The following is a 27,019-nucleotide window of genomic DNA, read 5'->3' as shown; positions in this document are numbered from 1 at the left end:
CCCTCCAGGTAGAGCTTGGAGTCTTGCTGGTATTACAACTGATCTCCAGATTCCACAAATCGGTTCCCTGGGAAAAAATGGCAGTTCAGGAGGGCGGATTCCATCCCATCCCATCCTCCCCGAACTCCCTCCCCTCCTCAAACGCAGTCCTCCCCCGGCATTAGCCCCAAATCTCCAGGAATCTCCCAAGCCAGAATTGGCAACCCCGTAAGAGTGGTTTGCAGTCGCAGATAGGAATACTTTAATGCTCCCTGCTAGTTATTTCTTTTGGGCAACAACTGGCACCTTAAAATGAAGGCTGTCATCCAACCGGGTGGGGCTGTGGCTCAGTGGCAGAGAATCTGCTTGGCACGCAGAAGGTCCCAGGTTCAATCCCCGGCATCTCCAGTTCAAGGGACTAGCTGATGTGAAAGACCTCTGCCTGACACCCTGGAGAGCCGCTGCCGGTCTGAGTAGACGATACTGACTTTGATGGACCAAGGGTCTGATGTAGTATAAGACAGCTTCATGTGTTCAGCCAATTCCCTGTGGAGCTAGTTTTCTAGCTAAAGAGTCTTCCGTCTAGACATTAGGAAGAATTTTCTAACAGAGCGGTTCCTCGGTGGAACACGCTTCCTCGGGAGGCGGTGAGCTCTCCTTCCCTGGAGGTTTTTAAGAAGAGATTAGATGGCCATCTGTCAGCAATGCTGATTCTATAATCATTCTATAATCTATATAATCATTCTATAATTCTATAATGATTCTATAATCTTAAAATAATTCCCAGTGGGTAGCCATGTTAGTCTGTCTGCAGCAGTAGAAAAGAGCAAGAGTCCAGTAGCACCTTAAAGACTAACAAAAATATTTTCTGTCAGGGTATGAGCTTTCTGAAGAAGTGAGCTGTGGCTCACGAAAGCTCATACCCTGCCAGAAAATATTTTTGTTAGTCTTTAAGGTGCTACTGGACTCTGGCCCTTTTCTTCTATAACCTTAGGCAGATGATGAGAGGGAAGGCATCTTGGCCATCTTCTGGGAGTAGGGGTCACTGGGGGTGTGTGTGGGGGGGAGGCAGTAGTGAATTTCCTGCATTGTGCAGGGGGTTGGACTAGATGACCCTGGTGATCCCTTCCAACTCTATGATTCTTCCATAGAGGACTGTGGCAAACATGCAACCCCGCAGCAGTCTAAAATGGCACAGGCCATTCATTTCTCCCTCTGCTTCCACACACCCTTTCCTTTTGCCCAGTGCTTCTCCGTGCCACCCTTTACTCCCTCCCCCCTCCCCCCTCCCCCTCCCAAGCGTGGGCGTTCCCCGCCCCTCCCCCTCCCGACTTTGCCTTCCTCTGGCGCCCGGTCTGCGCATGTCTGCGTCTCCTTCGCAGGGGGAAGCGAGGTGAGAGCAACCGAACTCCGGGCGGCGGCGAGAGGGGGGCGGGACCAACCCGCCGGGCTCGTCCCGTGACTGGCTGGAGCGGAGGCGGCGCGTGCGCGGGGAGGGCGGCTTCCCTGCCCGAGCGAAGATGGCGGCCTCCAGCGCCAGGCTCTGAGGGGAGGCAGGAGAGTGGAGTGGGTAGCGGCTGGCGCTCAGCCGGGGAGAGGCAAAAAAAAGAGAACCCCGCTCGGCCTCGGCGGGGAGAGGAGCAGCTCTGAGGCTGCTGGCTCGTGGCGGCCCCTTTGCAGGGCAAGGCTCGGGGAGACTGGGCAGCGCCGCTCCCCGGCCAGGTAAATAGGTGGGGTTGCTCAGGAGGGGCTGAGGAAGGCCCCTCCCCCGGATTGGCTAGCCGCGGGGGTGGGTCGGGGAACGGAGAGGGATGGGGAAGCCCCTTTATCCTCATGGAAGGGACCCTTCGCCCACTGAGTCACGGTCCATCCCTACTACGAAAGCCACTTCCCGCGAGCATTTTCCCCTCCCTCCCTCAGGTCTGTTTTCATAGCCAGAGGGTGCAGTTTTATCTTGCAAAAAGCCCTAGTCCTTTTTTTTTTTTTCCCATCCCCGAAGGAATAGTGGAACATACACTTGTTTATGATTTGGTTCAAAGTTCTTTTTGAAAAATTGCATGTTCGTCGACTTGCACACAGATATCGGTGTGTTGAGTACAACTTTGGGTGATTCCCAGTGGGTCGCCGTGTTAGTCTGTCTGCAGTAGTAGAAAAGGGCAAGAGTCCAGTAGCACCTTCAAGACTAACAAAAATATTTTCTGGTAGGGTGTGAGCTTTCGTGAGCCACAGCTCGCTTCTTCAGATACACCTAACTTTGGGTGACTCTGCTCTTGGTTGCTTTGATATCCACCGGACACTTGCTCTGGAATGCAGGCAGGAAGTACCTCTGTACGCAGAGCGACTAATTACACTGAGGTTTCTTTGCCACTGGATGAAGTGATGGCCACTAGCATAGAACTTATTTTTACTTCATTTATATCCTGTCTTTCTCCTCAGTGGGGCTCCAAAGCGGCCTATGTTATTGTCCATGTTATCCTTACAACAACCCTGTGAGGTAGGTTAGGCTAAGAGGATGTCACTGATGTGAGGTCACCCAGCGAATTTCCAGCGAGTGGGGATTCAAACTTGGGTCTCCCAGACCCTAATCCAACACTCTCACCATTATACCACATTTGCTTTGAAAGGAAGTTAGACAAACTAATTGAGGATAGGTCTGCCAATTCTGTTAGCCATGATAACGAAGTGGAGCCTTTATATCCAAAGGCAGGCAACCAGTGAACGCCCATGCTAGGAAACAACGTTGGGGGAAGCCTTGGCCTCTGTGCCTAGTTTGTTGCCCCTTCAGGACAACTGGTGACTGTGTGAGAGGGTGCTGGACTAGATGGATCATGGGTCCAATCCATCAAGGTATGTCTTATGTTTGGACCACTCCTATGTTCTTAACCTGGTGTAGTGGTTTGGAGCGGTGGACTCTGATCTGGAGAACTGGGTTTGATTCCCCGCTCCTCCACATGAGCAGCAGAGGCTAATCTAGTGAACTGGATTTGTTTCCCCACTCCTATGCATGAAGCCAGCTGGGTGACCTTGGGCCAGTCACAACTCTCAGCCTCACCTATCTCACAGGGTGTCTGTTGTGGGGAGGGGAAAGTGATTGTAAGCTGGTTTGAGTCTCTTAAGTGGTAGAGAAAGTCGGCATATCAAAACCAACTCTTCTTTGTAGCATACTAACTCATATGCCTCATGCAACGTTGGAAAGAGGCTTTAGTAATGTTCACATAAATGATTAACTGTTCCAGTTGGTTTAAGCCTCTTATTTTCCAGCATCTGGATTTTACCTGAGAGGTGTACTAGGAGGGGCTGAATTGTGCTGTTCCACTTTCACTGTGATGGATGAAAACTTTACATGTTAACTCCTGAGTTTCAAGATGCTGTTATTGATAAAAGTATCTTCAGTTCTAGAAGATGGTTCTTTGTGGATCAAACAGTGTTTGAGATCTTGGGCAAAGAAACTTACTGTCTTATGGGGAAGTGATATTTGATATGATTCACCTCAAAGTAGAACATAAATTAGTTTGTGTTCTGGAAAGTAGCACTTACACTTGTGCATGGCAAAGTGGCTCTTACAAGGAGAATCTTCTTAATAGCTGCTGTTCCCATGTTGAGAGCCAGAGTGGGAAAAAGAACAATCAATATATAATAGATTTTTAAACAAGATGTTAATGGACGTGGCTGCCTTTGGTCTTCATTGTACAATCTCCTCAGCGCAAAAGTAATTCTAGATTGTCTTGGTCTTGTGCATAAGTTAAATTGAGTTGGTCTTGTGCATAAGTTAAATTGAGTTTCTTCACAGAGGCGAACCTAAGTAAATTTCCCCCCATATACCATTGCTTAATGATTAACACCTAGAAGTGTTCTGCCTTTTCTGCCCTTATAACTTCTATTTGTACTGTAGCTTGTGTGTCTTTAAAAAAAAAACTCTCCCCATTGCTAAATTTTATGGTGGAGATGGGAAATTGATGCATCATTTGTAGAAATGAGTATGGTAGACATGGGATTGGCAATGGTTTATAATTCTACACATAAGGTTATGGATGGAAATTCAGGCTTGTTATCCTTTGAGAGTACATTTTATATGCTAACTAACAATATTGTAAGTTCTGGACACAGGAAATAGAAAAGCCAATGCTTCCTTCTGTGTCACATGTAAGCTCTGTCTTGAGGCTATCATGGTAGTGTTGATTTTGATAGAAGATGGATGCATCAGATATGAATATTAACATTTAACCATGTTTTTCTTGCTTATATCTGTGGAAAGTTTGGGGTTACTGAAGTTTTAGGATCTTGGAAGCATTGTTGATGTCCCAGGTTTTGTAATGTTTCCGTACAACAAATGTGTAAATAAAATTGAGCTGAGGGAATAATGTATGGAAGTCATTTTAGATTTCTGTTGGTTATCTCTCAACTGCAATTTTTGTTTTTAATTTAAAGATGCAAATGCTGTATGTTATCAATAACAAGAATTTCATTTGTTTACCAAACGCTGAAAGCATTCATCATTTTTTTCAAAGCTTTCATTGCCACCCTTCTGTTTTTACCCTTCTGATCTTCCTTTTCCTGAACTGAACCCTTTTCTGTTGTCCTCCTTGCAGCTTTGTTCTTGATAATCTTACCTGAAACCATCATGCCTTCCATAATAATGAATAAATTGAACTTTCTTGGTTTTTGTTTCAATAAGGTTGCTCTCGGTCACTTGCTCTTGCCTACTGGTACAATATGGACATTACATAAACCAATTATTAAAAGTTTGATTCTTCCATGTCTTGTTGGGGAAATAGGCATGTAGGACAAGTTATTCTTAAATACTGTTAAAAACCCATTTTCCCTTGATTATGCTCATTACATTTTCTCTCTTTATATATTTCTCATTTCATAACTGGCAAACGTGCATCTACATATTGATTAACCGGTCACATACTAACTGAACACTGTATCACTTCAGGTTTGTGGCAAAGAAAATTATGCCTTGGAGCAAAGAGGGCTCACATCTAATGAAAGATTGAGATGAATTCAGGCTTTATTTTGAAAGAGTTACATTACAGTTTTTCACCTGGAAACTTTTAACAGGATGGACTTGGGTAGGGTAGAAGTGCAGTTCACATAATGGAACTAAATATTGACTATCTTCATATTTCCATAAGTGTAAGAAAGAAACTGCCTCTTTTAGCGGGGAAGTTGTGCTAGACGGTTATAGAAAATCATAAAGGAGTTTTGAGGGTCCTCAAAGAATATGCTGCAATAAATCTATCAATCCCTGGTGCTACACGATTCCTGTTGGTTTATTCTTCTGTGGTCTCACTGGAAAAAAAGTTGTGGTGGAGTTCTGGCATTAAGTTCTAGCATTTAAACTTGAATGCAACAACTGCAGTTTGTCTGTGGCTGCTGTGAACTACAAAATTTCACGAATTGGAGCATAAATGAATAGGTTAGCTCCATTATTATAGAATTGCCCCAAACTGCCTGGTGAATACAATGTCAGAATAGAAAAGAATAACAATTGTATGTGACTGCTTGGTACACCAAGGTGGTTGTTAACTGTTACAAGAAATACAGTTTTCTTCCTCTTTTCCTATGAACTCTGTTGATCTACAGCTTTGGTTTTTGTTTCAGTTCCCCCCCCCCAGCCCCAATATAAGTCATGTCATGGTTTTCTTGTGGCCAGACGGTTTTGATTAATAGCTTATTGTTCTTCTGTGTAGTTGATGGGTTGGTATTGCTTGATGGATTCTGATAAAAATATTCTCAGTGGTAAATTGCCATTCATGATTTTAATGTACTTGCAACTGGAAAAAAATAAATTACAAAAATGAATTATATCATTATTATAACCAGATATTATTTCTGCATCATTATACTTCGAATATGTGCATGTCCCAAATTTTTTCCAAAACACATTAATGAACACCATTCTTGCTGCATACAGTCTGTATGAATTCTAAAATCTAACATTTGTTGTTTTCCTCATTACTGCCAAATCCACCATTTCAGTAATTAAATTTGTGGACTCCACAACCGCATATGTGAATATGTGTGCTTTGTTTTACATCTTTTCCATTATATCATTTATAATATTTTCCAAACTTCACAGGATGAGATACTATGTAGAAATTACATTATAATGGACGTTTTAGAGTAGTATTCACCAAGAACAGCTATCCATCCAATATTACAAATGAAATACCAAAAGGATTATCCTCTTTTCCATTGCTTAACATTCCATTAATTTTAATTTTTTTTAAATTGCAATTATGCATGATTACTACAATAAGTAAACCATACTGTTTATTTATGTTTATAGTCTTCCTTTCTCATTGAGACTCAAGGTGGATTATATAATGTGATTACAATCGATAGGATGAGAAAACGTCTAACAATGTGTTAGTTTGGGTTATTTTAAAATGCAAGAAAAGTAAATATCATTAATTTCTCACCAATGCAGTAACAATGGTGCTATAGCTCCTTATTTAAAGTTGAAGGTGCATAGGCAAAACTCAGTTCTTCCATTTAACAGATAATATGGAAGGCGCTAGCCCTGACCTGGATGGCCCAGGCTAGCCTGATCTCGTCAGATCTCAGAAGCTAAGCAGGGTCAGCCCTGGTTAGTATTTGGATGGGAGACCTCCAAGGAATACTAGGGTTGCTGTGCAGAGGAAGGCACTGGCAAACCACCTCTGCTAGTCTCTTGCCATGAAAACCCCAAAAGATGTCTCCTTAAGTCGGCTTCGACTTGACGGCACTTTACACACACGCACACACACACACACATGGAAGGCGCTTGGAGATTGGAACAAACCTTGTATCTAGTGTTCATATTTAAATAGATATCCTTTTTATTTTTGCAAAACAATAGCAATGTGATGTGCCATTTCTTCTTTTCCCTATATACTATATTTTATGGCAGTGGGTTGGATCCGAAGGTGCTCCACATGTTGAAGGCATCTCTCTCAAAAAAAGCCTGTACTATACCTTTCCTTAGAAAAATATGCATATACTATACCTTAGAAAGGTATGCATGAGGATAGTGCAGCTCAATGCTAAGATATTCTTCCACTTGGGCAAAAGGTTGTCAACCTGTTGAACATGTGGAAGGAAAAGAACTGCTAAAGAACTTGCTTGTATAGCACTGCAAGAACTTTTACCCAAGTGTCTTTAGAACAGTTTTAGCAGCTGTAGGTTTCTGTAGAACTAGGTCATGATTGAGCATGTATATTATATGTATTGTAGGTGCAAGATGACACTTTAGCAATGGAAGGCGTTATAAAGTATAGCAATATTTAAAAGCTGAGTTTCTGGTTAAAGATATAGGATCATACATAGAATAGAAATTTCTTAATAGAATCTGCAAATGATATTCCACAATTCATTTGAGACTGTATTTTCTGTGAGGCTGTTTACCTGGCAGTTGTGCTATTTATTTTATTTTGTTGTTTTATACATCTTGCTTGTTAGGGTATATTGCTTGTAGCACAATGTTTTCTAACACCTTGGTGTTGGTAACAGGGTATAAATCACTCATATACATGTATGGTCATATAATATCAAAGTAGTCCCTTCATTAAGGGTTTACAGTATAACACAATAAGGTAGGTGATGGGTTGGGTAGGGTGCAGATGCTGGTAACTTTCTCAAGGAAAATCTTGTGATTATCTTTTCTGTTGTTTGCAGTAGCTGTTCTGTTTCTTATGATAACAAAGGCAAACTTTTGTTGATGTATTAGTTCCCAGGATTTTAGAGGGTTTCCCCCCGTCCCCATTATAGGATAGCAAAATATAATTTTTTACTAAGACAAACCTGTGGGAATTGTAGGCAGGAGGTAGGCTCTAGTGTGACATTACAGTTAGAAAGAAGTTATTGCATTAGATGTTGCTTCAGAAATGAGTCCTTATTCTATAAGATTTTAGATTTTGGAGAACCCTTCCACTTAAACTCATTTGTCAACGTGCCCTTATACATTTTGCCATTGATCTCAAGTATGCTGCAAAAAACCCTAAGGTATGTTATAGGATACATTCTCAGTTTTTAAGTAGACCATTGGCTGTGTACCTGTTAGGTATCACTACCACCCAGTCTAAACAGAATGTAATCTAGAACACACCGAACATGCCTGCGGCTGCAGATTGCAGAGGGAAATTGATAAAGGAGGCCAAGCTCTTGTTGTCTATCATTATTGATCCCCTAACAAATTTCTGTGGAAAGTAGGGATCACTGAACCCATTTTAAAAACCGCTGCTGAAAATGATTGCAATGCTGTATAGCAGGGGTAGGCATCAACTAGGCATGTGTGCTGAAAAGCACAATGTCAGATCGTTACTGTCAGCACACAAGGTGAGTTCTCTGCCCTAAGGATCGAGGCAAGCCCCTGAAGTGCTGGTATCACTGCTGGAATTCAGTTTGTTCTTTGTGTGTCTGACCTAGTACAACCCTCCCCCACACACACACACACACTCACATTTTGTCAACACACCAGCATCTTCACAAGTAGACCTTGTGGGGGTTTTGGTCACTTTGGCCAGATAGCTTGCATACCCCACCTCCTGTATTATATCTAAAATGCCATAGGCAATGTTAAATGAAATAACTTTGCTTTGTGAAGGAAGGTTTATAAAACTCTGTACGCATAATCATACCCATATCTTGTGCAGCTTGCAAACCGTGAGGGGTATGACAGGTACCCTACATGCTCACAGATGTTCTTGTAGTCCTGTATTTATGTCTACAAATTGTTAAAACGAGTGCAGCTTAAATGTATATAAACTAAAGCAGATTAAATAATCACTTGTTGAAGCAGAATGTTTACGTATTGAGGCATGACAGCTGGTCTTGTGATATTTGTCAAACAGATTTCAATTTAAAAAATCAAAAGGAAAATGTGTAGAATTGACTGTTATCAACACAAGACCACTTAGTTTGAAAACCTGATGCTAAGAATTGCAAGCAGATTAAAGGAAGAAAGAGGACTAGTAATAAGAACATTATGGGATAGCTGCATGTCAGTGGCAGCATTCTAATTTTAAAAACAAAATTATGGTGGCATTGTTTTTATTGATTTATTTAAGCCATTTAAGATTGTATTCCTCTAAATACATATGAAATAATTCTGCAAAGCTTGACTGGCCGGTTGCACAGTACAGCATGTTAAAAGTCAGTTGTGCTGCTTAGGTGGTTTGTGATAGTTTTGCCTTGGCTGACATTGAGATAAGATAGAAGTGGAAAAACTGATACTTGAGAGTGGCTACAGAAGGAAAAAGTTGGGGAAACAAAACACTCTTCTATGAAGTAATCATCTGACATTCCTGTATCAAAAAAAGTCCCTTACAGACTGTTTTCCTAAATATGAGGATGCCCCTTTCTCCTCCCCTCCCTTCTGCTCTAGCATAATTAGCATGTTATATACACTTGTCAGAACTTACGCTTAGTGTAACTGCCAAAGAGAGAGCCAGCGTGGTGGTGTGGTTAAGAGCAGCGGTTAAGAGAGAGCCAGCATGGTGTAGTGGTTAAGAGCAGTGGTTAAGAGAGAGCCAGCATGGTGTAGTGGTTAAGAGCAGTGGACTCTAATCTAGAGAACCAGGTTCGATTCCCCTCTCTTAAAAGATGTTATTTCTTAAAAGATGTTGCTGGGGATTATTTGCCCTGTGGCATCTATGCTGTGGTGGTGTTCAGGACTCTGTTTGGTCTCTCCTGCTATTCATTACGTACAAGAGACCATTGGGAGAGGTCATCCAGGAATTTGGGGGTGAGGTTTTAATCAGTATTATTATTTAGTTAGTTTATTTACATTTATACCCCACCTTTCTCTCCAATGGACCACTGACCAGAATTTCCTAGTTATAGTTTATCTTGCTAGTGATAACCACCATTGGCTTCCGTTTTGTTTTCAGCGCAGTTCAAAGTGTTGATTTCAAAGTCCCATACATCCTGTGCCTGGGTATCTAAAGGCCCACCTTCTCCCATACCTACTGGCCATTAAGATTATGAAATAAGGTATCCCAGAGAAGACCTCATCTTTAGAGGCAAAGAGGATTGCAACCAGATACACACTTCTTTTCTGAAAGTGCCGCAGTTATGACACTCATCTGTAGAGGCTGAAACCTGGCACCTTCTCAGTTAAGCTGTTAGGCCATTGAAGACCACCACTGTGTTAGTATAGTGGTTGTTGGACTAGGATCTGGGAGACCCAGGTTCGAATACCTACTCATGCCATGGAGTCACGATCTCTCAACCTAACCTATCTTGCAGCATTGTTGTGAGGGTAAAATGGAGGAGAGGAGAATGATGTAACCTGCTTTGGGTCCCCATTGGGGAATAAAGTGGGATAGAAATTAATATAATTCCTCACCTGAACATTTAGCTGTTTCGTATGTGCCTATGTTGCTGTTTTGATGTTTGCTGCATTGGTTTTATTTTTGGTGTTTTTTAATAGGTGATACTAGCTTTTATTTGCTAGCTGCCTTTGAAATTCTCTGAACTGTAACTGAATTACTAATGTTTTCATAAGTCATTGGCGGCACCAGCTGTCTTGAGTAAAGGTGGCGTGGTCCCTTTAAATAATCCTTGGGGCTAAAACTTTTAAATATTCCGCTGTGGTAGTTTTGTGAAGCTTAGTGAATTACAGCAGTAGTATTTCTTTACTAAAGAAGTCATACAAAATCAAGAGATATGAAAACATTCCTGACAGTTATTGATAGGATGGTGTCTCCCATTTAAAATGTATTTTAACCTGGAATGTTTTTGAGCAACAAATGGTCCCTTCAGAAATAGTTTGCATTACATATTTAGTGCTGTATACCAAATGTGTTGATGTTCAGTAGCAGAAATTGTTAAAGTAAATAATATTTAATGAATATATTTTGTTACAGGCATTGGCACAAAATGAATATAATTAGGGAAAATAAAGATTTGGCCTGTTTCTACACAACAAAGCATTCGTGGAGGGGCAAGTAAGTAGCATGGTTCATTCTATTTTCTAGTTTGAGCTGATTGCACCATTTTATCGTCTGTTCCTGATATCCAGCAGTTTTAAAATTGATCTATTAAAATTGTTTTGAACTTGAATACTTTAATCATCCCAAGTTGTTTTATGATTACTCAAAGATACCAATGCTGAATTACCTACATAGCCTGCCTTCATGTGTGGTTATCCTTTAAAAGGGTTCTTAGCTTAGGTAAAGCACTCACCATTTATGAATGGTCAGTTTACTGATCCCTTTTTATACATTTGTGAACTAGACCCTAAATAACAGATTCCAGTATGAACAGTTTTGTCAGTAAGCACAGTGCTATCTTTCTGTTTCACTTTCCAGAATGGTGGTAGCAACTTCAGTTTCAAATACTTCTCAAGTTGTGTGTTTTGTCATCATGATGACCTGCAAAACACAAAATGGCATGTATGAGCAGTACTGAGAGCCAGTGTGGTATAGTGGTTAAGAGCGGCGGACACCACTCCTCCACATGGAGCCTACTGGGTGACCGTGGGCTAGTCACAGTTCTGTCTGAACTCTCTCAGCCACACCTACCTCGCAAGGTGTCTGTTGTGGGGAGGGGAAGGGAAGGCGATTGTAAGCTGCTTTGAGACTCCTTAAAGGAAGAGAAAAAGTGGAGTATAAAAACCAACTCTTCTTCATCTGAAGCTCTAATTGCTGAGCACGCTAAATGTTCTCTTACGTTCCCTCAGAAAATGAGTTTCCATCTCATAGTGTCCCTAATAAATATAGAAAGTAAAATATTACTTGCATATTTGGTCATAGTCCAGTTATTTGAGAGTGAGCTGTCTTGTGTACAAATCACCTATTATCATAGAGTCTTTTGTTAGGTCTTGGGGAAGCATTTAAACTAAATCCTTGCCTGGTGTTTGTGTATTTTTAGGTATAAGCGTGTTTTTTCAGTTGGAACTCATGCCATCACTACGTACAATCCCAACACATTAGAAGTTACAAATCAGGTAATGTCATATATAATAGAAGTCTTTTTGGGAAGTGTTAAATAGTCTTCCAATTGAAAATAAATCAGCTTATGAAATAAATCGTGTTGGCTAGACAGAATAAGCAGAGGACTTTTGTCAGTGGCATGAAGCAGTGAAAAAAGATGGATTTGGATAACATCTTTGGTATATACTATGAGTTAATTACCATTTAGTTACATAGCTGAATTCCCAAGAGCGTACCAGCATGTGCATTCCAAGTCTTTTTGTTCACATTTATGGGCAAAATGAAGGTTTTTAATCAGCATTAGTTATAAGTCTTTTGTAAGCAGGGAATTGAATCTGGAGTGCAAGAGTGGGTTTTACATTAGTGGGATTAAATAGTGAAGAATAGTTACGGCATTAAACAACACATTTATATTGCTTGAACAGTTTCCTTGAACCTTGCAGATTATTTTTGTATCCCTTTGTCTCCTACTATGTTGCTTAACATCTCTGCTTGGCACTGATTGTTATTGAAGAGATAAAAATCTGAAAGAGCGTGAACATAACAAAAACGTAGTCCTTAGTTCTCTGATCTTCATGACCAACATAATGTTTCTCATTACTGATCATTTTTTCAGTGATGTTCATAACAAACATGTAGTCCTTAGATCTCTGATCTGCGTGAACAACATGTTTCTCATGACTGATCATTTTTTCAAGTGATACAACTGACTACAGAACAGATGCCCATCTTACTTTAATGATACTGTTCATATGGCCAATTCAACCCTGAACAATGTCACACTAAAATAAAAATTAAAAAGGAACTATATATATAAAACAGATATATAATAACAGATATAAAACAGATATCTAGATAAATAATAAGGAAATTCGTTATTTTTTTTCTTGATTGACTGAGATAAAAACTTGGCAACTGCCAATAACAGAAGCCCATCATGAAATAATTAGATGAACCAGGGGTGGCAGATAAAACTGCATAAAAAATATGAATCTTAAATTTAGAATCTGGTAGGCAGGCACTTGGATTGTAACCATCATAGCTCCAGTATATTAAATGTTTGCTGCAGACTCTGAATCTAGAAGTCTGAAGAGTGAGCTATTACTTCCCTGTGTGTGTGCTATTGTGACTTTATGCTCAATGAAATGCTCTTTTGGAGCGATAAACATTAGAATATTCAGTAGCCAACTTTGCAAGCTGCTCTCCTCCCATGTATTCTCAGGGCCAACTAGATATGTGGTGGTACACCCAGGTTTCCAGATGTCTAAAATGGCAGAGGGAGGGCACTATTTGGAGTGGCACAGTTGTGGCTAGTAGTTCTTTTCTTCTCCATCCTCAGCTGCTTTCCAGATATTTGGGGTCATAGGTCTTTTTCAGCATCTAAATTATCTATCCTTTGTGTTGTGGGAAGAATTCCTACACCTGTTTACTTAAAAGTTCTGGACTGCCTTGGAGTCGGTGCTTGATGTTTTCCCACGCTATAGTTTTACTGATGAGCATAATTTAGAGGAAGGATCCCATAAGCCCTTAGCTTATCCAGGCTAGTCATATCTATACTTTACATGTTCTAAATATAGGAGGGAACATGGTCACTACTAAAGATTACATTAGCAACAAGACAGGCTGCTCAGTTTTTGCATGAATTGTGTGAGTGTTTAGCAATTTGTGTTGATTAAAGGTATTAGTGTTTTATAGGCATTAAACAGCATCTTTTTTGACTATGTGATCTTCTGGTGCAGTGGCCTTATGGGGACATCTGTAGCATCAGTCCTGTTGGAAGAGGGCAAGGAACAGAATTCAATCTCACATTTCGTAAGGGAAGTGGGAAAAAGTCTGAAACACTTAAGTTTTCTACAGAGCACAGAACAGAACTCCTTACTGAAGCACTGGTAAGAACCTACTAATTTGAAGACCTGAATACATTTTTTGTTTTGCGGTCTGCAATGCCAGCTGCAGTAGAAATGTGAAATGTTCACTTCCTACTCAGTTGCACTAAAATGGTGCGTTTTTAATTACTGGTAACTTCCCATAAAGTGGTTGACTTCGCTTGGGTCCAAACCTCATGCTTATGCTCTTCCTTATGCCCTCACACACTTCAGTTGCTTCCCAGGTCCCTCTCTACCTTTCTCTTTATTAATCTTCCCTTTATTAATCTTCCAAGGAGGCTACGGTGGTGTACAAAGATTTTTCTCCCTCCATTTTATGCTCACAACAATCATGTGGTGCACATTAGCCTGAGAGAGTGGCTGGTGCAAGGTCACCCATTAAATTTCACGGCTGGGAGTTTGCACCTCTGTTCGGCACTTTAATCATTACAATACCCTAACTTCCGGGTCTAGGCAAACCATAGTTTTTTTTAATATTTGTATTGAAAAAATGTATGAATCCATGGCATCTTTCAAATCACAGTTTGGATGCTTGGGAACATTTCATCTGAACTAAGTCATGATTACGGTTGCCAGGTCCCCCTGGCAACTAGTGGGGTTGGGTTGGGCCTTACCAGGCTTGAAATGAGGCCTAAGCATCAGTGGCATCGGTGCAGTGACATCACTATTGGAAGTGACGTCATCATGTCACCGCCGGCAAGGGAGTCACTCTGGTATTTGGACAAAAATTTTGTGGTAGAAGCTGTTTTTACCTTAGAGTTTTATTTTAGAGTCTTACTAAATACCAGAGTGTCTTCCCCGTTGTAGGTGACACGATGACATCACTTCTGGAAGTGATGTCATTGTGCCAGCAACATTGAGGCTTAGGCCTCATTTTATGCCTGGTAAGGCACCAGCTGGACGGCACCGTGAGGAGGGGCCCAAAGCACGGGATCCCCTGCCCTTGGTGGGGATCTGGCAATCCTAGTCATAATTCCTGTATTCAAATGAGCATTGGATTGAATTATCTGTCACTAATCTGAATTATCATATGCTATTTTTGAACCATTTACTGTTAATTGTTTTCCTTCCCCCAGAGATTCAGAACTGATTTTGCTGAAGGAAAAATCACTGGAAGGGCAAGTATCTTTCACCATCAAGTTAAAAAGTCTTCCTGATTTTTAATTTAGAAGTTGGTACAGAGAAATAAAATAAGGTACTTCACTTCCATGCTCAAGATCTTACAAAAGAAACTAAGCTCAACAGAGAGAATCTTTTTCCAGGTTAAATTGTGTGTGATTCCTTCCTCCGTTCTAAGTGGCATAACAGACTTCAGCCATATATATTTGTTAGTAGGGACACATGGTTTTCCTTTTTGTTTCTTGCTCTTTTCTTGGAGAACTATAACGTTATTGACATTTTGAGGGTGGAGGACCCTATCACAGTATGGGAGGATTCCAGTTGCAGTCTTCTACCACTTATACAAGCTTACTTGGGGTATCTCCCATAAAACTTGCTTGTTCTCACTTTTAAGTACACATGCTTGGGTTAAGCTACATGTTTTAAATAAATAAATAATAATAAATATGTACTAGCTGTGTTTCTTCCTTACGGAGCTCAAGGCAGCTTACAACATAGATAAAAAATGTAGAATAAAATACATTAAAAACATAAAAAACAAAATTTAAAATAATTCAGGACTGCTAATAAGCTTAAACAAATTCAGCCCTGAATAAAATCATCTTCAACTACAACCTAAAGGTTGAAAGTGAGGAGGCCAGGTGTACCTCTCTGGGGAGGTTGTTCTGTAATCATGGGGCTGCCACTGAAAAGTCCCTTTCTTGTGTACCCATCAAATTAGCTTATTTGATTGATGGTACAGTCAGGAGGGCCTCTGTGTGCTCTTTATTCCCGAGCAGGAATATATAGGCGATGACGGTCCTTCAGATATCCTGGTGCCAAGCCATGTAGGGCATTAAAGATCAAAGCCAACACTTTTAATTGGGCTTGGGAGTGGATTGGTAGCCAGTGTAATTGTTGTAATATTGGGCTCATATGCTTCCAATAGAGCCAGCATGGTGTAGTGGTTAAGAGCAGTGGTTTGGAGCGGTGGACTCTGATCTGGAGAACCGGGTTTGATTCCCCACTCCTCCACATGAGCGGCGGAGGCTAATCTGGTGAACTGGATTTGTTTCCCCACTCTTCCACATGAAGCTAGCTGGGTGACCTTGGGCACGTTACAGCTCTGTTAGGGCTCTCTCAGCCCCACCCACCTACCACACAGGGTGTCTGTTGTGTCTCCCTTAAGTGGTAAAGAAAGTCGGCATATAAAAACCATCTCTTCTTCTTCTAGCTGGCCCTGACCAGCAGTCTAGCTGCCACATTCTGCATTAGCTGCAGCAATCTTCAGGGGTAGCTGCAAGTAGATTGCATTGCAGTAGTCCAGTCTAGATGTAACTAAAACATGAATCACTGAAGTTAACATCTGACTGAGCCAGGAACAGACACAGTTGACGCACCAGCTGAAGCTGGGAAAAAGCACTCCGAATAATTACTGCCACCTGGTTTTCAAAGGTGACTGCTGTGTTGGTAGCATTCCCAAGCTTCGAATGTGGCTTTTTGTGGGAAGGATAACCCCATCCAAGACCACAGAGATCTCAAGTTCCAGGTTTGCCTTTTCACTAACCTAGAGAAAATCTGTCTTGTCAGGATTAAGTTGCCCCTCATCCAGCCCATTACTGACTGATGTTCCAGTTCTGAACATCACCAACATCCTTGGAATTAGGTGGGAAAGAAAGGTAGAGAGGGGTATTATCCACTTATTGATAACACCACAGCCCAACCTTGTTATGACCTCCTAGCAGCTTCACATAGATATTTAATAGCATGGGGGATAAGATCAAACCCTGCAGAACCACATGGGTCAGCAGCCATGGGGCAGAACAGGAATCCATCACCACCATCTGAAATGCCCCTCCCCAGATAGGACTCGAACTACTGTATAACTATGCCCCCCCAGTCCCAGTTCTGAGAGGCAGTCCAGTAGGATACTAAGGTTGATAGTATCAAAGGCCGCTGAGAGATCCAGCAGAACAAACAAGATCACATTCCTCCTGTCTAGTTCTCAGTGGAGGTCATCAGCCAAGGTGACCACAGCAGACTGTGTTCCAAACCCTGACCTGAAGCCAGATTGAAATAGGTCCAGAAAATCAGTCTCTTCCAAGAGCCCCTGGAGCTGAGTAGCAACAACCTGCTCAAGCACCTAGCCCAAGAATGAAAGATTGACAACTGGCCGGAAATTCTCCAACCTAGTGGTGCTTAGAGAGGGTTGTTTCAGAACAGGTCTAATTGCTGTCTCTTTGAGGTATATTAGACTGAGGTCTTTGAGTTTGGCAAATTTTAGCAGAGAATGAGACTGTGCTATATTGATTGTCACATGTTCTGTTTCACAGCATGGCATGTTCTGGGAAACCACACCTAGCAACGGTTTTCCAGGACGAATATATTTCAGTAGCAGAATCATCCTACAACAATCTACCTAATCATTTCTTTCTAGATAAGTTCTGGTTAGGGAAAAAATAACAGCATGTGACGAGGTCTTAACTTATAATAAATTGACAGCTGCTGACAGGTTTATTTTAGACAGTGAAAAGGATGATGAAATGTCTGATATGCTGTTTTGGCAATGTATTTTATTTTTTGTTTTTTGTAGTAAATAACTGTTCTGCAAAGGTATGATAGTGGGGTTTAAAAAACAAACTAACTAACAGCTACTTTCCCCCCACAGAGATATAACTGTTACAAGCACCATTGGAGTGATACAAGAAAACCTGTAATTCTAGAAGTGACTCCTGGAGGCTTTGACCAAATTAATCCAGTCACAAATAAAGTTCTGTGTTCTTATGACTACAGAAATATTGAAGGATTTGTTGATCTCTCCGATTATCCAGGAGGTTTCTGTATACTTTATGGAGGATTTAGTAGACTAGTAAGTGTCATTACAGAATAGTTACCACTTATCCCTGAATCTAGTATCTAATTGCCCAGAATGTTATAAACACTGTTGATTAGTTTGGCAAAACCAGAAAATTATCTAGCATCAGTAATAGTTCTATATATTTTTTTAAATATCTGAAATAGAAAATAGTGTACCCTCAGTAAAATATTATTATACGGTAGATATTTTGACCCTGTTCAGCAAACATGTGGGTGGGTATTAGAAAATTTATAAAAAGAGAAACTTGTCTTTTGAACTGATTTACATTCACTAATGCTATTTACTCTAGTTTTATATAACTGGTTTGCAAATACCTATTCAAGATTATTAATTTTTAAATTTAAAAGAAGTTTATGTACTAAAGTTTATTGAATTCTGTTGCAATTTGCAGCATTTATTTGTTTCTGAGCAAAGGGAAGAAATTATCAAGAGCGCAATAGATCATGCTGGTAATTATGTTGGCATCCTCTTGAGGATCAGGAAAGAACCTTTAGAATTTGAGCAGTATTTGACTCTTCGCTTTGGGAAATACAGCAATGATGAATCTATCACATCTTTAGCAGAGTTTGTGGTGCAAAAGATAACTCCTAGACATTCGGTAAGGTCTAATAATTTAAATGCATGATTTGTGTGTTAAAGTTTAGGAAAAGACCCTGTGTTGTCTTTCTCCTTCACCCTTTCTCAGTTTTTAGTAATTGATTCCTAAATGTTGTTTCCTGTTAATATATTACCACATGGTAGTTCAGGAAAAGTATGCATGCTGCTGTAGTCTGAACAGTTGGCAAAGGAATATTAAATGCATGTATGAAAGGAAATACAGAAATCTGTAGTATGCATGAAATTTGTTTTTAAAATACACTAAACATTTTGTTGATATGTAAACATAGTTCACAAGGTGAGACATGCTCAAACAAATGGCTACAATCCAAAGAACATAAAAATGAGTTCTGTGAAGAGCAGCCCTTGAAGAGCAGCCCTTGATGCCCCAAAGCAAGCAGTTTCTGACCCAGGCTAAATTAGTAATTTCCACTGATACCCCTTTCCTGCAACTAACCCCCCCCCCTTCTTTATGTCCTCCCTCAGGGACTCTTATCCCCCAGGTGCAGCTTTCTGTGGAGGTCAGTGGGAGGGGGAAGGCCAGGAAAATTTGATTCTGCTGATGTAAAATTTAGTCTGGCTCCAGCTCGGAAATTTACCATACTCCAGAATTTTGTGCTTTTTCCCAATTAACCTAACAGCAGTAGGCTGTAATTACAATAATATCCCAAATGTATCTAACATTGACTTGACTTCATCCTATTGACTTTTAATGGAGGGCAGTTGCCTCAACTAAGTACTGTTGCCTCCAGTAGTTAGAATGTAATGCACTTTCTTCATTTTTAAGGAACCGGTGAGAAGGATATTGGCTCTTACAGAAACTTGCTTAGTGGAACGTGACCCTGCTACATATAACATTGCAACTCTGAAACCCTTAGGAGAGGTAAGGGGGCAATTTTGGTCTGGGTCACAAAAATATTAAAAGTGACAATTTGGATACGATGTCTAATGTGACTCTTGTTTAAGCAACATATTGTGGTTTTAAAAATTGAAGCATAGTTTTGAGATTCATGACAAGTCTTGGTTTGCACCAAACACCAGGGCCCCCGGGGGAATCAAAAGTATGTTGCAAGTCTGTAAATTGTACTATGCCAATAAAAGTATTTGAAATTTGAATTTGATGTTGCAAGTAACATCCAAACCTGTAATTTCTGAAATTTAAATATAAAATGGTACAGAATAATAGAGCTGTAGCATGGCCACCAATTTGACTTCTTTTTTCTTCTTCAAGGTATTTGCACTAGTGTGTGATTCAGAAAATCCACAGCTCTTTACCATAGAGTTTATCAAGGGACAAATCCGAAAATATTCTTCAACAGAGAGGTATAGTTAAAAGTTCTTAGATAATCTTAGATAATACTGACCTTGATGGACCTATGATCTGATTCAGTATAAGGCAGCTTCATGTGTGTTCCCTAGAATAATATTTACATGTGCTTGTGAGCATGCTAAGTTTTATTCAGCTTCAAAACTATAGTGCTTTAGCATAGTATCAAAATATTCAGGCAACAAAAGTAATTGGAACTGTTTTTCTCTCTCCCCCACCCAGGGATTCATTGTTAGCCAGTTTACTGGATGGAGTAAGAGCTTCTGGTAATAGGGATGTCTGTGTGAAAATGACACCAACAGACAAAGGTCAGCGGTGGGGTCTGTTAAGTATGCCAGTGGATGAGGAAGTTGAAAGTCTTCATCTAAGATTCTTGGCAGCACCTCCAAGTAAGTCTTCTATTTAGCACTTGTCAGGGATGCTCTAGGCTGATAATGCATTAAGTGGGGGAGGTTGGACTAGATGGCCTCTATGGCCCTTTCCAACTCTATGATTCTAGGTTGCATATAGTATGTTGCAGTTTACAATTGCATTTTAAAAACAAAGCCCTCTTTGTGCTGTGTGAATTTGCTATAATATTGCCTCCCAATACTTTTCTATCACAGATGGCAACTTTGCAGATGCGGTCTTTAGGTTCAATGCTAACATTTCATACAGCGGAGTTCTGCATGCAGTAACACAAGATGTAAGTAAAATTCTTCTGTTCATTCTTTAATGTTCTGTTGTTGAGGTCAAGGTTAATATATCTTTTCCTTCTTCAGGGCCTGTTTTCGGAAAACAAAGAAAAATTAATAAATAATGCCATAACAGCGTTACTCTCGCAAGAAGGTGATATTGCAGCATCAAATGCAGAGCTTGAAAGCCAGTTCCAAGCTGTTAGGAGATTAGTTGCTTCAAAAGCAGGGTTTCTTGCTTTCACTCAGCTTCTGAAGTAGGTACTTTATTTTTGACATCAGCTTTGTAATAATCAATCCATATAGCGCATTCTGTTTGTTTTATTTCTGAGCTTTCTCTGAGCTCTTGTATTCTTCACAATGGCTCCTGTAATGTTGCCAAGATGCTGAGGTGCTGATCCGTTATTCAGGGATTTACTTTAGGTGCTTTATTCAGGGGTTAACTATTTATTTAACTATGCCAGTGTAGTGGTTAAAAGCAGTGGTTTGGTGTGGTGAACTCTAATTTGGAGAAGCAGATTTGATTCTCCACTCCTCCACATGAGCAGTGGACTCTAATCTGGTGAACCGGGTTTGTTTCCCCACTCCTCCCCATGAAGCCAGCTGGGTGACCTTGGGCTAGTCACAGCTCTCTTAGAGCTCTCTCAGCCCCACCCACTTCATAGGGTGTCTGTTGTGAGGAGGAGAAGGGAAGGTGATTGTAAGCTGGTTTGATTCTTCCTTAAGTGGTAGAGAAAATCGACATATAAAAACCAACCTTCTTCTTCAGAATATTTCTGTGTTTAATATTTCTTCACAATCCTGCTAGAGGTGGCTTACAATTAAAAACACAGTATGAAAAATAAGCCATCTAATCCTCACGATCTGGATAAGTGGAAAGGGATTGTTTAATTACTGTAGAGAAGGGGAACTGGTGCTTTAGAGCCTGCATTCAGATTTTCCTTCTTTTCCACTGGAGGTTTATGAATCTGCCTAAGAGCTGTAGTCTCTCCTTGAACAGAGGAGGGAAGAACTAATCAAACTACATAAAGAGTAAACAGAATGAAGTAGGGTACTTTGTTTTCCTTACCACTGGGAATTTGAATGATAATGAAATAAATGCAGTCAGATTAAAAGCATTAAAAATTGCTTACCCCTAAACCTGAGATACTCTTGTTAAATTTAGCCCCTAAACTAACTAAAGATAAACCATGTATGGGGTTACACATGATAACTACTGCTAGAATGACTTTTGCCAGACACTGGCTACGAACTGTAAATAAAATGGAAAATCTTATAATCAAGGGTGAGAAAGGACAATGTGCTGTGATGATAGTCTAGCTATTTTACAGAGGACTAAACCGTGTATTTGGTGTGGTAGTATACATGAGGATATTGGAATAAGTTGTATCTGTTAAATTTTTAAGTTTACATAGATATATTATATTTTAAACTATGAAGATTGTTTGTTTTTGGTTGTTGTTTATTTTATTGAATAAAGACTTTAAAAATAAATTGCTTACCCTAATGGCAGCGTCAGTGAAGTATGAGAGGCTTTTACACAACTTGCTTGTGTGCATCCACAAACTTGCTTGTGTGCATGTTTCTTTGTAGAAGTGCATGAACAAGTAGGAACTGATTTCTTTGCCGTTTACCCAGAAGTTAAATCTTACTGTGTTCTGTGAGTCTTGAGGAATAATACTTTCATTTTTCCCTACTATTCTTAATGGTGATTTTTTTTTTTTTACCTGTAGTATATTAAGCAAGAAGGCCTTTAGTTTGGCCTGATTTTTTGCTGTCCAAAGCTGCCGAGCATATCTTTAAACTCCCTGTGAATTATTTTGAAATCTGAAACTAGAAAGTAAATTAACATAGATTTACTGTAAAGTTCAGGGTTACTGTTCACAAGAGGTCTCTGAAGAGGCAGCATATAAATGGTCTAAACAAATATGTGCTATTTTCAGATGAACAGACAGGCTGAAGTAAACATTTTAAATTGGAACAGTCTGCATTAAGACGTTGCAAATCATGATTTATGAGGAGAGGAGAATGAGCTTCAAAGCCTTGGTTTCATGTATTCCCTCTCGTGATCAGAGCCACAAATGAATGTCCTGCTTTAGGAATACTCAGGTGTTGCTCCCAGTTTTTTAAATGTCCAAGCTTGGCTCCTTAACAAATTTAGAATCCATAATCAGGATTCTAAACTATGGTATAATCCTGTTTTAGAATCCCAGTTACGGGGGAGGGGGGGTAAAATCCCTGTGTAACATTCCCAAATTCAGGAATGTTGGGGTTAGATTGCAGAGGAGTGCATGAATGTTTAATGCATGAATGTTTAATGCATCTGCTGAAGTGAACTTTGCTAGAATAATTTTTTTTAGCCTTTATGGTACCATTGGACTAGTTTAATGTTGCATCAAATTAAAGAGACATCCTAAACCAGGAAGCCTTTGATTAGGGCTCTGTGCATGATGGGAGGAAGGATAGAAGGCATGAACCTGGGAATTCAAGGTTTGTTCATTTTACTTGCTTGCTTATTTATTTTATTCAATTTGTACCCTGCCATCCCCCGCTGAAACAGAATTCAGAGCGGCTTCCAGCATACTACAATCCATCAATCATAATACAGTCAGTGCTAATAAAATCACTTTTAGTTAATATAAAATCAGTTCACAAACAGTGGTTTGCTCATTGCATGGGGTAGAGCATTGGAGTAAAGTTCAATATTAGTTATTTTGCTGCTTTTCGTATTAGTGTAATGCTTTGCTGTGTTCTCTTAAAAGATTTCGGGAACGCCTGGGAATGAAGGTAGTGAAGGCTCTTAAAAGGAACAACGGTGGAGTAACTCATGCTTCCATTGATATGCTTTGTGCCCTCATGTGTGTAAGTATTATATTTGTCAAGTATGTTACGGTAGGATTTTTATCATTTGTCATGAGCTTCATGAGTTAATGACTGGCTTCCTTAAGGGAGTGAGAATTGCCACCAATCTTACCACAACCCTCTGTATATATGGTATTTTACCCATACGATACTGTCACTTTGACCTTTGAATCCTTTCATTTTTATCACAGTCTTCCTTCTATTGTTTCTATACCATAGTCTTCCTTCTATTATTTCTAGAGCCATAACCTTATTACATTACAGTGTTCATAAACCAAAAGCTCCGAAAGATCATTTGAGGGCCTGAAACCATTCTGATTTAAATGCTTTCTTTATCCATAGCCCATGCACGATGACTATGACCTGAGGCAAGAGCAACTAAACAAAGCATCCCTTCTTTCTTCAAAGAAGTTTCTGGAAAACTTATTGGAGAAATTTAATTCCCATGTGGCAAGTCTTTTTAGATCACTTGAATACTTGAGGGTGTTTTGTGTATCGGGGGGTGGGTGAGACACGACTCCTTAGATAACTTGGGGGATTTTTTAAAGGATTTTCAGTTTTATCTCCTTACACTCTTAAGTTGGCTTGTGATTGATATGGAATTTGGTCACATGATTCCTTAAATGGTAAATGCTTTGTTGGCTTAATGGCATTTGAAAACTTAAATTAAGACAGTATGAAGCAAAAGTTTCAATGAGATGCAAGGGATCTGTATGAACAGAAAAACTGTTCCTATGCATGAGAAACTGGGCTTGAGGAAGGAGCAGCAGCAGAAGTAGCTGGAAATGCAACTAACTAGGGGCCAACAGTGGCAGGAACCTGGTAGGGGATATGTGTAGTTGTGAAATCCTGCATTCACAAGGATCAGGCATACATCTTGCCCTGCATTCTGTGGCCCTTTGACCCTGCTGTTGATATTTTCTTTGTAACCTTTGTGTATGTTTGTGTGTGGATTGTCAAGTGTTTACCTTCTTATCACTGTGGCTAAATATGACAAAAAGAATGGTAATGTCTTGCAAAGATTGTGGATATCCCCTTAATGACTCAAATCAACAGTTACAGGAACACAGACTCTATGGCTGCCAACTGGGAAGGCTTTAAGAGGGGAGCGGATGTGTTATGGAGGAGAGGGGTATCCATGGCTACTAATCAAAATGGATACTAGTCATGATGCATACCTATTCTCTCCAGGATCAGAGGAGCATGGCTATTATATTAGGTGCTGTGGAACACAGGCAGGATAATGCTGCTGCAGTTGTCTTGTTTGGGGGCTCCCTAGAGGCACCTGGTTGGCCACTGTGAACAGGCTGCTGAACTCGATGGGCCCTGGTCTGATCCAGCATGGCTTTTCTTATATCTGCAAATATTTCTACACCTGAAATGCTCAAATCTTCTTAATTTCAGGAACATGGAACGGGTGCCCTGGTTATTAGTTCACTTTTGGATTTCCTTACCTTTGCTCTCTGTGCTCCGTATAGTGAGACAACAGAAGGGCAGCAATTTGATATGCTACTTGAGATGGTTGCATCTAATGGGAGGACCCTCTTTAAACTCTTTCAGGTGAGACTGGTAATGTGAAATAAGATGCTTGCAAAGATCATTCCTCTTATTCTGTATTTGGCTGAAAGCATTCTACACATGTCATACTAAAGTAATATTTGTGTAAGGGTTGACTAAGGAAAATTAATATATATATTTACATGTATCTTTTGATAAACTTGGAAAAGGTAATTCAACAAAGTAAATTTGTATTCAAGCTTTCCACATTTTTTTCCAGTATGGTCCTATTCTAGAGGGTCATGGATGTCTGTAATAAGACCAGACTCTAAAATGAGCGCTAAACCAGTTGGCACATTTAACGGTTTCTAATAGCCAGAATGGCAACTGCAGTTCTAGATCACTCTTCTTGATGAGAATTTCTCATATTGTTGCACATCTGAGATGTTGATGCTGTACTAGGAAATAGTGAGATTCTGGTTTCTTTCTATATCACTTGGTTTTACAGCACCCTTCCATGGCCATTGTGAAAGGAGCTGGGTTGGTTATGAAGGCAATAATAGAGGTAAGACGTATTGTGTAACTGTAGTAATATCTTCTCATGAGAGTGGGAGTAGCCAGCTTGAGCTGCAAACTACTTGTGCAAACTAGACGTTTGGAGAAATAATTTTGAGAACAATTTCTGATGTTCTCTTTGGTACAACAATTGCATGCCTACTCTTTCGAATGAAGCAAACCTATGAGCTTGATTTGACTTCTGTGAAGCTGTAGTTCAATCCAGTTTTTTCTTGCATGGGTTGCTAAGTACTTTGAGTTCTGTGGATGTACTCTTCATAACTAAACGTTCTGATCTGAAACACTTTCTTGTTTGTGTTCTTCATTTGAGGTGAATGGGACAAGCTTTTGAGTAAATCTGTCTAGTACATTTACTATCCCACCCTTTCTCCAAGGAGCTCAGGGAGGAGCATACATGGTTCTCCATTCCCCCATTTTATCCTCACAACAACTTGGGCAAGGCTTTCCCAAGGTCCCCCCGAAATCTCCGCAGTAGAGTGGGGATTGGAACCTGGGTCTCCCAGATCAGAGTCACACAATTCTAACCATTCCACCATGCTGGTTGTCTTCTTGGGACTGGAGTATCCATCTCAAAAGAGTCGCTGTGGAAAATTACTTCCATTAAAACCAAAAGAAGACTAGTAACAATGGCTCGTATCCTGTGAGAGCCATGAATTGAACAGGACTTTGCTTTCTCTCCTGCTGCTGCAGCCCACTGAGCCCTCTAACATTTAGCCTTGGTGCTTAGCAGAGCCTCCAGAGCAGCATTGGGGGCAAAGCGGGGGTCTGTAGTGAGTGGGAGGAATCGTCGGAAATCACCCCGTTTCTCATCCCTCAGAAATGCCCTTCTGTCAGACGGAGGTGGTAAGGTTGCAAACTGATACCATTTGTAGTAGAGGACAAACTAAAATTAATAAAGCAGTAAGCTGTCTTTCAAATTTTACAGAACTTTGCATTTTGGCTTGATGCTAAATAAAAAAGTAATAGAAGGTGCTGGTGTTAGAACTAAAGTGGATGCCCTATCTGCAATATATTACACTGAAAATGGTCCAGAATTAGCTTGTGCACAATGCGAAATATTACACAGTACTCCAGGAACTGAAACTCTTTGACAAATAGTAGGTGATTCAGTAGAATATTTTTCTTTAAGCACAGAAGCAAGACTCATCCCCCCCGTTCCAACTGCTTCAATGATTTGTATTGTAATGTAAAGACACAATAACTTAACTAAGATTCTTTCATAGTTATCTTCTTGCCCTGTTTCCCAAGGAGGGTGATAAAGAGATAGCAACCAAAATGCAAGATCTTGCCCTCAGCGAAGGTGCCTTGCCTCGTCATTTACACACTGCCATGTTTACAATTAGCACAGATCAAAGGATGCTTACGAACAGGTAAGTCTGGAACTAAATGCCACTTACTTATATCCGGATGTTGCCTTTTGGCCAAGTCCCCCTTTTCCTGGAGCAGCCTCTTGAACTTTTCTTCACCCCACTTAAAACAGCATTAAAGAGAGTTTTGTGGCGACTAAACATTGCTCCTTTTTTCCTAGTTTGTTTTTCCCCAACTATGAATTCGGTACCTGAAATGAAATTGACATACACAGAAGTAGCAGCTATAAAGTCCATGGGGCAAAAGTATTGTAAATAACCCTGAAAATGAATGTCTCGGGTTAATAGCAACAGAAAGAAGACTAAGGACTACTATGGATATTAAGGTTACTTAAAAAAAAAAAGGATGGTGTTAAG

At 40.2% G+C, this 27,019-nt stretch overlaps 1 protein-coding gene across 1 annotated transcript in view; it reads left to right on the top strand.

Annotated features, from left to right (window-relative positions):
- The first annotated feature begins 1,599 nt into the window (after positions 1 to 1,599).
- The window catches only part of DNAJC13 (DnaJ heat shock protein family (Hsp40) member C13), a 66,452-nt gene continuing 41,032 nt past the window's right edge, over positions 1,600 to 27,019 (top strand). The window contains exons 1-17 of the mRNA XM_056857229.1: positions 1,600 to 1,701; positions 10,833 to 10,913; positions 11,839 to 11,914; positions 13,640 to 13,789; positions 14,863 to 14,904; positions 17,553 to 17,753; positions 18,154 to 18,360; positions 19,147 to 19,242; positions 19,591 to 19,682; positions 19,909 to 20,075; positions 20,292 to 20,371; positions 20,448 to 20,617; positions 23,123 to 23,222; positions 23,565 to 23,672; positions 24,627 to 24,782; positions 25,228 to 25,284; positions 26,544 to 26,665. Of these exons, the coding sequence (XP_056713207.1) occupies positions 10,846 to 10,913; positions 11,839 to 11,914; positions 13,640 to 13,789; positions 14,863 to 14,904; positions 17,553 to 17,753; positions 18,154 to 18,360; positions 19,147 to 19,242; positions 19,591 to 19,682; positions 19,909 to 20,075; positions 20,292 to 20,371; positions 20,448 to 20,617; positions 23,123 to 23,222; positions 23,565 to 23,672; positions 24,627 to 24,782; positions 25,228 to 25,284; positions 26,544 to 26,665 (1,892 nt within the window). The 5' untranslated portion in view covers positions 1,600 to 1,701; positions 10,833 to 10,845. The remainder of the gene's footprint in view (positions 1,702 to 10,832; positions 10,914 to 11,838; positions 11,915 to 13,639; positions 13,790 to 14,862; positions 14,905 to 17,552; positions 17,754 to 18,153; positions 18,361 to 19,146; positions 19,243 to 19,590; positions 19,683 to 19,908; positions 20,076 to 20,291; positions 20,372 to 20,447; positions 20,618 to 23,122; positions 23,223 to 23,564; positions 23,673 to 24,626; positions 24,783 to 25,227; positions 25,285 to 26,543; positions 26,666 to 27,019) is intronic.

This window comes from Euleptes europaea, chromosome 11, assembly GCF_029931775.1.
Source record: "Euleptes europaea isolate rEulEur1 chromosome 11, rEulEur1.hap1, whole genome shotgun sequence".
In the NCBI taxonomy this organism is placed as follows: Eukaryota; Metazoa; Chordata; class Lepidosauria; order Squamata; family Sphaerodactylidae; genus Euleptes; species Euleptes europaea.
This window is presented reverse-complemented; position numbering and strand designations above follow the sequence as displayed.